This window comes from Capra hircus, chromosome 20 (assembly GCF_001704415.2).
Source record: "Capra hircus breed San Clemente chromosome 20, ASM170441v1, whole genome shotgun sequence".
NCBI lineage: Eukaryota > Metazoa > Chordata > Mammalia > Artiodactyla > Bovidae > Capra > Capra hircus.
The window spans coordinates 14,498,018-14,512,900 of record NC_030827.1 but is presented as its reverse complement, the minus strand read 5'-3'; the positions used below and the strand labels follow the sequence as shown (position 1 = coordinate 14,512,900).

The following is a 14,883-nucleotide window of genomic DNA, read 5'->3' as shown; positions in this document are numbered from 1 at the left end:
AATGTTATCATTTCTATAGTAGATTTTCTTAATAAAACAAACCAAAAAAAAACAGGCATTTTGACTGAGGTGGAAGATATGCCGTTTATCCCCACTAGCTCCTCAAGGAGATGGTATAAAGCTTCAGTGATTGGCTGTAGCTCTTACAGAGATTCTACCCAGAAAGCTCAATGCTCAAGGGCTTCATGAGGGATAACTGCCTTCAGGTTGACTTCTACTCCTCTCACCTCGTTTAATAAGCATAGAAATTATCTAATTTCTTACAACTCAACTTAATTAGGCAGCTATCTATTGAAAAAATGTTTGTTCACTAGGGGCCCAAAGCCCCTACAAGGCCCTCAAAGAGCCATTCCATCCAGCAAGAGCTACAAGGTAACCATGGACACTGTTGTAATTTAAGATCTAAAAATGAGCACATTTTGTTTATTTGTCCATTCAGCTTCTATCTATTGAATACATACTATATGCAAGGAATATACTAGCCCACAAACAGGGCACTGTCCTTAACATTTGAGTTTATAGCTGAAGGGGCAGTACAAAGAGACAGTTATGATATAGTTAAGTGAGGAGCTAGAAAGTATTTAAAAATTCAAATGAGGGAAATATAAGATTAATTAAGGGGAATCAAGAAAAGCCATAAAGGACTCTTTCTAGATGGAAATTATTTTCATTAACCCACTGTTTGGCATATCACTGTTCCTATTTATTATGGTCCAGGAGGAATTCAAGACCAAATTTTTTGGTAGGACTCTATATTTCATCAGGACACTTCCAATATGGTGACATGATGCCTTTTTGTGTCAAAGTGGAATATCTTCTTCTAAGTTTTTTTGTTTCAGACATGAAGGAAAAAATAACCACGCTGGTTAAGAGATTGTACTTTAGAGCTGGACTGCCTGGTTTTTATTCCCTTGTTTATAATCCCCAATTATAACCCAGTTAGCAGAATAGGTTAATAATATCTTGTTTTTGAGGATTAAACAAGTAATTCAAGGAACCAGTATCTGGCACTTAGTGAGCACTTGAAATGTTAGCTATCATGTTATTTATTATTTTCCTTTTTTTGCATCATGTTAGCTATTTTCAAGTCTGGTGCTTTTCCTAGAATTAATTTCAGGTATATATAAAATTTGATAAAAACATACTTTGTAGCTTCCAGTATGATGAGATACAATTAGATGTTAGTAACTTTGGTATTTTTCCATATTCATATTCATTAAAATCTGTCCCTTTTCTTTTCAGATGTTGTTTACGATTATCACTAACATATCACCTTTATTTATATAAAAATATATATAAATATATAAATATATTTATATTTTAGATAAAAATTTCCTTGAAACAGTGGGCCTGGATCTGTTTAAAAATCATGTGCATGCTTAGTTGCTTAGTCATGTCCAACTCTTTGCAGCCCACTAGGCTCCTCTGTCCATGGAGTTTCCCAGGCAAGTATACTGGAGTGGGTTTCCATTTCCTTCTTCAAGGGATCCTCGTGATTCAGGAATCGAACTTGCGTCTACTATGTCTGCTGCATTGCAGGCACTGCAGGATGGCTCATTACCCACTGAGCCATCGGGGAATTCTATTTAAAATCATAAGTAACTTTATTAACAGTTTCTGGCACATAATAATCACTTAATAAACTTTTTTTTAATGACTGAATATGCACCTGCTTGAAGCTTTCAGCTGCCTGAGCTCTAGTACTGAGACAGTAGACGGTATAAGCCCTTTTATCTATGAAGTGAGATTTGTAGATAGATACCATTGGTTCATTAGCTAAGTAACCAATAATTGAGTAGTCCTCACCCCTTTCTTCTCAGAACAAAATAGTTTTGTAATGAAGAGAGTCAAGTGGAACAAAGATTATGTTTCTGACTAGTTCTTAGGGAAGAGTTAGAGACATTCTTTATAACACACAGCGGGGAAAGTACAGTATTAATGTCACCAGTTCTCAGAGTCAGAACATAAGTTTTAGCCCAAGTTCTGCTTCTCATCCACATGGGACACTAGCTAAGTTCTGGTGCTCTAGTAAACTAATGCTCTACTAGTAAATTGATGGTTATAGTGATGTTGGACATTCTTGTCACCAAACCCTTTTAAATATATTTTCTATTATTATTTTGAAGATCACTAATATGTTTAAATTTTGTTATTCTAATACTATGCAGGCTTCCCTGGAAAAGGAAATGGCAAACCACTCCAGTATTCTTGCCTGAAAAATCCCAAGGATGGAGGAGCCTGGCAGGCTATAGCCCGTGGTGTAGCAAAGACTCAGGCACAACTGAGTGACTTAACTTTCACACTTTTTTCATTCTAACACTATAGCACAGGTAATGGCTTCCCTGGTGGCTCATGCAGTAAAGAATGTGCCTGCAATGCAGGAGACCCAGGTTTAATCCTTGGGTTGGGAAGATCCCCTGGAGAAGGAAATGGCAACCCACTCCAGTATTCTTGTCTGGGAAATCCCATGGGCAGAAGAGCCTGCTGGGCTACAGTCCATGGGGTCACAAAGAGTTGGACACAACTGAGCAACTAACACAACAATAATAATAAGTTCAGTTAATTCGCTCAGTCATGTCTGACTCTTTGCAACCCCATGAATTGCAGCATGCCGGGCCTCCCTGTCCATCACCAACTCCCGGAGTTCACCCAAACTCCATTGAGTCAGTGATGCCATCCAGCCATCTCATCCTCTGTCATCCCCTTCTCCTCCTGCAATCCCTCCCAGCATCAGAGTCTTTTCCAATGAGTCAACTCTTCACATGAGGTGGCCAAAGTATTGGAGTTTCAGCTTCAGCATCAGTCCTTCCAATGAACACCCAGGACTGATCTCCTTTAGGATGGACTGGTTGGTTCTTCTTGCAGTCCAAGGGACTCTCAAGAGTCTTCTCCAACACCACAGTTCAAAAGCATCAATTCTTCGGCGCTCAGCTTTCTTCACAGTCCAACTCTCACATCCATACATGAACAATAGCATAGGTAAGCTTTAAACCCTCTCTTGGTGGCTAATAGTCTATCCAAGAATCAGCAACATAATACTTATAATCAGTGGCTTGATTTCTTAACTATTTTTACATATATTATGTTTACCCATTAAATTACTTTGTAGAATGAAAAGCCAGGTATACAGCGGGAACACATTAAATTTTGTTTTCTGAACTGAACTTTTAATTGGGCACAGGATGGGATTTTAGTATCAGAGAGACTTGGGTTCAAGTTACAGCTTTAGTATATTCTAATTGTGGTCTTAACCCTGTTTCCTAATTTGTAAAATGAGTTTATAGATGCTTTCTTCATGGAGAGTCAAAGAACCTTAGCATGGTACCTAACATATAGTAGGTATTTAGTAAATGTTCTTTTTTCCCCCATTCTCTATACCTAGTTATTTAGCATACATTTTGTTGAGATTTCAGTTAATGACAAATAGTTGTCATATTGCATTATTATTTATAAATTATCCAACATATATTAACATTTTTAAGAAAGGTATTAGATGTAGAGCACTCTGTACTTAAAGAAACTGATTTTTTTCCAAGCCCCTTTTCTATTTTATTAGATAATTTTATATCACTAACATCATCCGGTCACTTACTCAATTTTTGCTTATTCAGGGGCATTCAAAGTATAAGTGAAAGTTGCTCAGTCATATTCGACTCTTTGCAACCCCATGGACTGTAGCCTGCTAGGCTCTTCTGTCCATGGAATGCTCCAAGCCAGAATACTGGAATGGATAGCCGTTCCCTTCTCCAGGGGATCTTCCCAACTGAGGGACTGAACCCAGGTCTCCCACATGGCAGGCAGATTCTTTACCATCTGAGCCACCAGGGAAGCCGTGAATGTGCTACTTTTTCTTCTGGCCACATGGACTTAGTTAAGACAGAACATCTTTCTCCAAACATATAGAAGTGCTAGATAAAATATGATCCAGCCCAGTCTAAATCTTAGCTAAATATATATGGAATCTGGAAAAATGGCACTGATGAACCCATTTGCAGGGCAGGAATAGAGACACAAATATGGAGAATGGATTTCTGAACACAGCATGGGAAGGAGCGAGTGAGAGAGCAGCATGGACATACATACACCACCCTGAGTGAAACAGCCAGCCAGTGGGACGCTGCTGTGTGGCACAGGGAGGCAGCCCAGTGTTCTGTGATGGTGCAGAGAGTGGAATGGAGGTGAGGTGAGAGGGAGGCTCAGGAAGGCTGATTCACACGGTAAGGCAGAAACCAGTGCAACACTGTAAAGCAGTTATCCTCCAATTAAAAAATAAATACGTAGCTAAGCTTGAAAGAGACAGATGGGGCGTTGGCGGGGGTTAGGGAAAGTGGAAGTGAGAGAGAGGGGCTAAGAAAGAAAAGAAAATTCCTAGGTACTAGAAACAAAGGGGAGGCCTAACTAGAGCATTAAATGCTCAAACTGACACAGTAGTTGCCCAGGGGGATATTGAAACCAGATGTGGGCTCTGATAGCTAGAAGCTCCGGTTTTAATATCACACTTAGAGATACAGTCTTGGATCAACAGAGGAAGGAGCTAGAAAAACTGTCCTCCTGGTCATGAAGTCCGCAAAGAAGCTCATCATTTTTTCAAAACTATATAGGGAAGGAAAAAAAAAAGGCTGTCATAAAAAATCAAAACTCTAAACCTCTACCAGGCACAGCTATAAAGTCTGAATGTACACTATGTGGTACAGAAATCCTAAGCCAGGAAATTAACTTGGGAGAAAAAGGCTGTGCACTAATGGAACCCCTTTAATTTCCTGGTAGAAACAAATGCAGAAGCTCTCTGGAGGAATGTTGACACAATCCTGGGTGTCAGGGATTCCTATGGAGCATGATGAAGATGCAGCTCTAGCTGTAGGAACACTGAAAATCAAGAATTAGAAAACACATGGAGAAACAACCACTGTGGGGAGAGAGTCAGAGCCATAACAAAAGCAACTCCAAGAAAAATCCAAAAGATAAAACATAACAAGTGTGTTTAAGATAAAGAAGTTTTTTTTAGAATTGTGTGAAAATCATAATAAAAGACTTAGACCATCAAAAAAAAAGTCAATTTGAAAAGGAAATAGAATATCTAGAATTTTAAAATATGATTATTAAAATTAACGACTCAGTTTATATCTTAAAACTGATTAGATACAACTAAACAGAGAATTAGTGAACTAAAGTAGAGCTAAGGAAATTACTCAGTATAGTACTGAGGAATAAAAGCATGAAAAATGAATGTGCTGTGAACATTTGATCACACTATAAACAGAAGTACTTCATGCTGATATAATATGCCCCATTAGGAAATACAAGAGTTTACCATATTTTTTCACACAGTTGGGTTTGTGTAGCAGATAATCATTGCGTTTGGCTGTGTGTACCATGTTGAGGTGTTTGAGTCACAGTTTCTATGCAGTCCAAATGGAACCTTAGGCTTAATCCTGGTATCACAGATGTATATAATGAAAGACCAGCTGATCTCACAGCTATTCTAAAGTTGTTTGTTCATTTTGGCTAGAAATCTAAAAAGGAGAAGAAACACATCTGAAAAAACAGTTAAAAATCTCAGAAGACCGAGAACTAGAGAAACCATAATTACCGAGAACTAGAGAACTACAATCTAGATAATTAACATAATTAACACCTCACAGCGTTACACTTTGCGTATGTGTGGTGATCACCTTTCTTAGCAAATTATAGGTATACAGTACAGTATTATTAACTGTATTTACCATCAGTTCAGTTCAGTTGCTCAGTCGTGTCCGACTCTGCAACCCCATGAATCAGAGCACACCAGGCCTCCCTGTCCATCACCAACTCCCGGAGTTTACCCAAACTCACGTCCATCAAGTCAGTGATGCCATCCAGCCATCTCATCCTCTGTCGTCCCCTTCTACTCCTGCCCCCAATCCCTCCCAGCATCAGGGTCTTTTCCAGTGAGTCAACTCTTCACATGAGGTGGCCAAAGTATTGGAGTTTCAGCTTCAACATCATCAGTCCTTCCAATGAACACCCAGGACTGATCTCCTTTAAGATAGACTGGTTGGATCTCCTTGCAGTCCAAGGGACTCTCGAGAGTCTTCTCCAACACCACAGTTCAAAAGCATCAATTCTTTGGCGCTCAGCTTTCTTCACCGTCCAACTCTCACATCCATACATGACCACAGGAAAAACCATAGCCTTGACTAGATGGACCTTTGTTGGCAAAGTAATGTCTCTGCTTTTGAATATGCTGTCTAGGTTGGTCATAACTTTTCTTCCAAGGAGTAAGTGTCTTTTAATTTCATGGCTGCATCACCATCTGCAATGATTTTGGAGCCTCAAAAAATAAAGTCTGACACTGTTTCCACTGTTTCCCCATCTAGTTCCATGAAGTGATGGGACCAGATGCCATGATCTTAGTTTTCTGAATGTTGAGCTTTAAGCCAACTTTTTCACTCTCCTCTTTCACTTTCATCAAGAGACTTTTTAGTTCCTCTTCACTTTCTGCCATAAGGGTGGTGTCATCTGCATATCTGAAGTTATTGATATTTCTCCCAGCAATCTTAATTCCAGCTTGTGCTTCTTCCAGCCCAGTGTTTCTCATGATGTACTCTGCATGTAAGTTAAATAAGCAGGGTGACAATATACAGCCTTGACGTACTCCTTTTCCTATTTGGAACCAGGCTGTTGTTCCATGTCCAGTTCTAACTGTTGCTTCCTGACCTGCATACAAGTTTCTCAAGAGGCAGGTCAGGTGGTCTGGTATTCCCATCTCTTTCAGAATTTTCCACGGTTTATTGTGATCCACACAGCAAAGGCTTTGGCATAATCAATAAAGCAGAAAAAGATGTTTTTCTGGAATTCTGTTGGTTTTTCAGTAATCCAGGGGATGTTAGCAATTTGATCTCTGATTCCTGTGCCTTTTCTAAAACCAGCTTGAACATCTGGAAGTTCACGGTTCACATATTGCTGTAGCTTGGCTTGGAGAATTTTGAGCATTACTTTACTAGTGTGTGAGATGATGCTGTACCTTAAATCTCCAGAACCTTCCTATCCCACATAATTGAATCTTTGTACCCTTGACATCAAAATCATATCAGGTAACCATAAGAAGACTCCTTGTTTCTTGGTTCACACATTTTTTTAAAACTAGATAATCTCTTGAACAAAATGGCTGATTATTAATATATTACACATTAATTATGCTTCTCAAACTAGGTAACAAAGAGGCAAGCAACAAACCAAGGCTTGAGTAGAACCGTTTTTCATATTCTTGATTACAACTGGCTCATCTTGGTTTGCAAAGATGAGAAGATATAGGTTTTTTTTCTTAAGTCACAAGTTTTCATTAATATATATAAATGTAAGTATTGTAAAATATTGGTACCTTTTTTTTTTGAGGCAACACTGTTTTCTGTGAACCCAGATGTTAACTAGTCTTTGTATGGAATTTATTGCAGGATCAAATCCATTTTTTTTTTTTCTCATTTCTAATTTAGTAAAAGTTACTTTTATCTGCTTCTGGGCAACTTTCCTGATATTTTGTTAGATATATTTATATTTTATGATGCTATTAAATTGAAGTTGTTTGTTGTTGTTTGGTTATTGTTTTAACTAGGAAGGAGAAATAGCAAGTAATTGGAAAATCAACCAATATTGAAGGATTATATCTTGTAAGGCAAAAGAACAATATGAAATGGTATTGCTGAATTTTAGGACTATCTTATTTCAAAGGTGACATAGGTGATTTTATAGTCAAATAATTACAAGTGAGAACAACTGTAATAGTGCAGTATAAAATAAAGACATTAAAATTGATTGTTTAATTAACATCAGTCACTTTCTAATCTAGGAAATCATTGTGGAGCTTGTAGAGTTTATTGGTTTGTTTGTTGAGTTTTCTTTTTTTAAATGGAGGAAAACCAGTCCCAAGATCTGACCTCCTCTTCAGCAATAGACATTCACAGACTTCAATGTGAATCCATACAGCCTTTTTAGTGTTTATTCTAAAACTAGTCTATCATTCCTCAGAGGAAGAAGCTGCTCCGGATGGCGCTGTTGCAGAATACAGGCGAGAAAAGCAAAAGTATGAAGCTTTGAGGAAGCAGCAGGCCAAGACGGGAACTTCCCGGGAAGACCAGGTAACTTCACAAACCAGAATCCATATGCAATTCATTGCCTTTTAATTGTATGCAGGAGTTGTTAACAGAACCTATTTTGATTATATATGAGAGAAAACATTATGTCTTAAAAATGAAAAAGGATATATTAGATACAGTGAAGTGACCAGGACCTTGGCCATTCAAGCTAAGATCCAGATGGTAGAGTTCTTTCCAGATAGAAAGGTATAAAGCCTGAGACTTACAGATTTTAACTTTGTGCATGCATGCTAACTCGCTTCAGTTGTGTCCGGCTCTTTGTGACCCCATGCACTGTAGCCTGCCAGACTCCTCTGTCTAAGGGATTCTCTAGGCAGGAATACTGGAGTGGGTTACCATGCCCTCCTCCAGGGGATCTTCCTCATCCAGGGATTGATCTCAGATCTCTCTATGTCTCCGCATTGGCAGGTGGGTTCTTTACCATGAGCGCCACCTGGGAAGCCTTAAATCATGGGCACCTGGTATAGACCTTAGGTATACTAGGGGATCTTCCTGACGCAGGAATTGACCCAGGTCTCCCTCATTGCCAGGAGATTCTTTTCCGTCTGAGCCTCCAGGGAAGTCCTCCCTAATTAAACACAGGAACCTGGTAAAACCACATATTACCAGATACTCAGAATCTTCGCTAAGTGAATACTATGAGACCATAATTATAAATGATGAAGGGCTCAGCATCTCACCTGCTGGCTAGCCAACTTCACTTGAAATAGTACACTGCCTATAAATAAGGCACTTGGTCTGCTAGTTAACTTCTACCATAAACAATATTGCAAAACTCTCTTTACTGAAAGTAATTCCTGAATCTTTAGCTAGTAATATAAGAAGATTGTCACAAATCAAGAATAAAAAAGAGAGGAAGTTAGCTCAACAACTTGGGAGTCAACACCATGCAGCACTTGGCACTTGGTGAGATGGATCCCTTGAGAAGCCCTTTATGTTGAAAAGCTAGGGGGCAGACCAAAATTACTTATATTTGGTGCTGCCATATATATATGAGAACACATCATTTTAGGCATATAAATAAAACGGGCAAAATAAAAGTAAATTAAAAAGCCCAGGCCTGTTTGAATAAATTAATCTAATCAAGAACTTTATTATAAATGACACCTAATTACTGGTAAGGAAGATCATGCATCAGTGCCTAGCGTGAAAATAATCATAGGGAAAATGCAACGAGAATTCAGGTATAGGAAATTATAATTACAGAGAACTAACTTATGTGCAATTTTCAAAAGAAATGGCACATCAAATGAAATTAAGAAAAGTGCTTTATTAACTTGTTTTCATGGAGTCACAAAGTCCTCTGAATGTATTACCAAAAGATGTTAAGGATCACTGTTATTCTTGCATTTCTCTTTCTTCCTCCTAGGAAATAATTATTAAAAATCTACCATGTCCTAATCACTGTAATTGGTGGTAAATGAGGCAGAAACATCCCTATCTTCTCTGAGCTATCTGGAAAAAAAGGCAGTTAAACAAGTAATACCAATAAAAGGGTATGAACATTATGACAGGTTAGATACAGGAAATTATGTAAATGTATCACAGTAGGACCTAATACAGCATAAGAATCTGGAAAGGCTTCCCTGAGAAAATGATTTGTCAGCTTGAGGGTTACTGAGAAGATACATGAATACTATATGAGAATTCTTTAACCTCTTTGCAAAAAACTAAAAGATGTGAAGTATGACTGGAACTTAAACTAAGAGAAAGAAAGAGATGAGGCTGGAGAGGTAAGCAGGAGCCAGTTCACACAAGATATTTTTGAGCCATATGAAGGAGTTGAGATTTACCCTGAAAGCAGTGGGGAGACATTGAAGAAAGAAGGTATTATAATCTCATTTGCAGTTTGGGAAGATCCCTCCAGCCTGGTTGCTGTATAGAGAGTAGAGGACCCGGGGCAGGACTGGAGGAGCAAAGGCCATTTGAGAGACCCTTGTATACACATGTGTGCAAAAGGTCTACCAGGGAAGGTGCCATCAACACATCTTCTTCATCAACACAGCTGGAAGGCTCACTCTGTGCTGAAGAGAATGTGGCTAGTGGTTAGTCCTTTATTCCTCCTGCGGGAGCCAGAAGACTGATTCCTCTGGATGCCAAACATTAATACCTCCATGCAGATCCTGCTTTCTTCCATTTCTTTCCACAGTGTCTGCTTTTTTGGCTAGTATCTCTCTTGCCTTTCAAATGCAACTAGAGAAAGTCCAATCTTGAAAATAGGAAATGTTTAGAAAGGCCAACCAAATGCAGAGGTCCAGAGAATGGCAAAGAGAGATAAAGCCTTTGTAAATGAACAGTGCAAAGAAATAGAGGAAAACAGTAGAATGGAAAGGACTAGAGATCTCTTCAAGAAAATTGGAGTCATCAAGGGAACATTTCATGCAAAGATCGGCTCAATAAAGGACAGAAATGGCAAGGACCTAACAGAAGCAGAAGAGGTTAAGAAAAAGGGTCACAGATACACAGAAGAACTGTGTATGTCTTACTGACCCAGATAACCACAAAAAAAGATGTCCTAATGACCAGATAACCACAACAGCACAAGAGATGACTCCACACATGGACATCACCAGATGGTCAATACTGAAATCAGACTGATTATATTCTTGGCAGCTGAAGATGGAGAAGCACTATACAGTCAGCAAAAGCAAGACCGGGAGCTGACTGTGGCTCAGATCATAAACTCCTTATTGCAAAATTCAGACTTAAATTGAAGAAAATAGGGAAAACCACTAGACCATTCAGGTATCACCTAAATTAAATCCCTTACAATTATACAGTGGAAGTGACAAATAGATTCAAGGGATTAGATTGGATAGAGAGAATGCCTGAAGAACTGTGAACAGAGGTTTGTAACATTGTACAAGAGGCAGTGATCAAGACCATCCCCAAAAGGAAAATGCAAAAAGGCAAAATGGTTGTCTGAGGAGGCTTTACAAATAACTGAGAAAAGAAGAGAGGCTAAAGGCAAAGGAGAAGAGGAAAGATATATCCATCTGAATGCAGAGTTCCAAAGAATAGCAAGGAGAGATAGGAAAGACTTTCTCAGAGATAAGTGCAAAGAAATAAAGGAGCACAATAGGATGGGAAAGACTAGAGATCTCTTCAAGAAAATTAAAGATACCAAGGGAACATTTCATGCAAAGATGGGCTCAATAAAGGACAAAAACGGCATGGACCTAACAGAAGCAGAAGATATTAAGAACAGGTGTCAAGAATGCACAGAAGAACTATACCAAAAAGATCTTCATGACCCAGATAATCATGGTGGTGCGGTCACTCACCTCAGACATCCTGTAATGCAAAGTCAAGTGGGCTTTAGGAAGCAGCACTACAAACAAAGCTAGGGGAGGTGATGGAATCCCAGCTGAGCTGTTTCAAATCCTAAAAGATGATGCTGTGAAAGTGCTGCATTCAATATGCCAGCAAATTTGGAAAACTCAGCAGTGGCCACAAGACTAGAAAAGGTCAGTTTTCATTCCAATCCCAAAGAAAGGCAATGCTAAAGAATGCTCAAACTACCACACAATTGCACCCATCTCACATGCTAGCAAAGTAATGCTCAAAATTCTCCAAGACAGGCTTCAACAGTATGTGAACTGAGACCTTCCAGGTGCTCAAGCTGGTTTTAGAAAAGGCAGAGGAGCCAGAGGTGAAATTGCCAACATCTGCTGGATCACAGAAAAAGCAAGAGAATCCCAAAACAACATCTACTTCTGCTGCATTGACTACTCTAAAGCCTTGGCTGTATAGATCACAACAAACTGTGGACAATTCTTAGAGTGGAAAATACTCTCAGACCACCTGACCTGCCTTCTGGAAATCTGTATGCAGGTCAAGAAGCAACAGATAGAACCGGACATGGAACAATGGACTGGTTCCAAATTGCGAAAGGACTACGTCAAGGCTGTATATTGTCACTTTGCTTATTTTAACTTATATGCAGGATACATCATGCGAAATGCCTGACTGGATGAAGCACAAGATGGAATCAAGATTGCCAGGAGAAATATCAATAACCTCAGATATGCAGATGACACCACCCATATGGCAGAAAGCAAAGAGAAACTAAAGAGCCTCTTGATGAAAGTGAGAGAGTGAAAAAACTGGCTTAAAACTCAGCATTCAAAAAACTAAGATCATGGCATCTGGTCCCATCACTTAATGGCTAATTGGTGGGGAAACAAAGGAAACAATGACAGACTTTCTTTTTGGGGGGCTCCAAAATCACTGCAGATGGTAACTGCTGCCATGAAATTAAAAGACGCTTGCTCCTTGGAAGAAAAGCCATCACCAACCTAGACAGCATATTAAAAATCAGAGATACCACTTTACCAACAAAGGTCAGTCTAGTCAAAGCTATGATTTTTCCAGTAGTCATGTGTGAATATGAGAGTTGGACCTTAAAGAAAGCTGAGTGCCAAAGAATTGATGCTTTTGAACTGTGGTGTTGGAGAAGACTCTTAAGAGTCCCTTGGACAGCAAGGAGATGCAACCAGTCATTCCTAAAGGAAATCAGTCCTGAATATTCATTGGAGGACTGATGCTGAAGCTGAAGCTCCAATCCTTTGGCCACCTGATGCAAAGAACTGATTTATTGGAAAAGACCCTGATGCTAAGAAAGATTGAAGCAGGAGGAGAAGGGGATGACAGGATGAGATGGTTGGATGACATCACCAACTAGATGGACATGAGTTTGAGCAAGCTCTGGGAGTTGGTGATGGACATGGAAACCTGGCATCCTGCAGTCCATGGTGTCGCAGAGAATTGGACACAACTGACTGACGGAACTGAACTGAGCTGAACCACAACAGTATGGTCACTCATCTAGAGCTGGACATCCTGGAGTGTGAAGTCAAGTGGACCTTAGGAAACATTACTACAAACAGAGCTAGTGGAGGTGATAGAATTCCAGCTGAGCTATTTCAAATCCCAAAAGATAATGTTGTGAAATTGACTGGTATGCTGAATGTGAAATGCTGCACTGAATATGTCAGAAAATTTGGAGAACTCAGCAGTGGCCATGGGACTGGTAAAGGTCAGTTTTCATTCCAATCCCAAAGAAAGACAATGCCAAAGAATGTTCAAGCTACTGCACATTTGCACTCATTTCATATGCTAGCAAGGTAATGCTCAAAATCCTTCAAGCTAGGCTTCCGCAGTATATGAACCAGGAACTTCCAGGTTTACAAGCTGGGTTTCGAAGAGACAGAGGAACCAGAGATGAGATCACCAACATTCATTGGATCATGGAGAAAGCAAGCAAGTTCCTTTAGCTTCATTGACTAAACTAAATCTTTTGACTGTGTGGATCACAACAAACTGTGGACAGTTCTTAAAGAGTTGGGAATACCAGACTTATTTGTCTAGGAATACCACCTTACTTGTCTCCAGAGAAACCTATCTGCAGGTCAAGAAGCAACAGTTAGAACCTTACATGGAACAGCGGACTGGTTCAAAATTGGGAAAGGAGTACAGTAAGACTGTATATTGTCACCTTGCTTATTTAACTTATATGCAGAATACATCATATGAAATGCCATGCTGGATGAATTACAAGCTAGAATCAAGGTTGCCAGGAGAGATATCAACAACTGCAGATATGCAGATGGTATTACTCTAATGGCAGAAAGTGAAGAGGAACTAAAGAGAGTCTTGATAAAGGTAAAAGAGGAGAGTGAAAAAGCTGGCTTGAAACTCAGCATTCAAAAAACGAAGATCATGGCATTCACTCCCATCACTTCATGGCAAATAGAAGGGGAAAAAGTGGAAGTTGTAACAAATTTTATTTTCTTGGGCTCCAAAATTACTGTGGACAGTGACTGCAGCCATGAAATTAAAAGAAGCTTGCTCCTTGGAAGAAAAGCTCGGACAAATCTAGACAACATATTAAAAAACAGAGACATCACTTTGCCAACAGTGGTCTGTATGGTCAAAGGTATGGTTTTTCCAGTTGTCATGTATAGATGTGAGAACTGGACAATAAAAAAGGCTGAGCACCAAAGAATTGATGCTTTTGAATTGTGGTGCTGGAGAAGACTCTTAAGAGTCCCTTGGACTGCAAAGAGATCAAACCAGTCAGTCCTAAAGAAAATCAACCCTGGAAGGACTGATGTTGAATATTCACTAGAAGGACTGATGTTGAAGCTGAAGCTCCAGTATTTTCACCGCTTGATGCAAAGAGCCCACTCATTGGAAGAGACCCTGATGCTGAGGAAAGCTGACAGCAAAAGGAGAAGAGGTGCTGCAGGGGATAAGATGGTTAGATAGCATCACTGACTCAGTGGACATGAATCGAAGCAAACTCTAGGTAGAAGATAGAGAGAACAGGGGAGCCTGGCCTGCTGTAGTCCATGGAGTCACTAAGAGTCACGCATGACTTGGTGACTGAACAACAAAAAGAAAGGCCACGAGGGTATTTTTTGCTTGTCGTAGTCCCAGCTCTCCTCTGAGCAAATGCCGGTATCACATTAGCTGGCTCTAAAAACAGACTGTCTTGCCACTTTCACCTCGAAAGAATAAGATCCGTGTCTAGTAATTTTCTAGGAAGTTTTAAAATCATTCCACTAAGATGTCTCCTTTGTTTTCATTTTTATTTATGTCCCCAGAGAAGACATTTCCAAATTTGTGAAAACCCACCATTAAAAATTGATGGGGTTTGCTTTTAAGTGATAGAGATACATGTTTGTAGATACATGCATGTAGAGATATGTGTTTTTGAAATATATAAATATATAAACACATACACATA

General features: G+C 39.4%; 1 protein-coding gene across 1 annotated transcript in view; it reads left to right on the top strand.

Annotated features, from left to right (window-relative positions):
• The window catches only part of CWC27 (CWC27 spliceosome associated protein homolog), a 253,969-nt gene that overhangs the window by 204,271 nt on the left and 34,815 nt on the right, over positions 1-14,883 (top strand). The window contains exon 12 of the mRNA XM_005694639.3: positions 8,005-8,114. Within this exon, the coding sequence (XP_005694696.1) occupies positions 8,005-8,114 (110 nt within the window). The remainder of the gene's footprint in view (positions 1-8,004; positions 8,115-14,883) is intronic.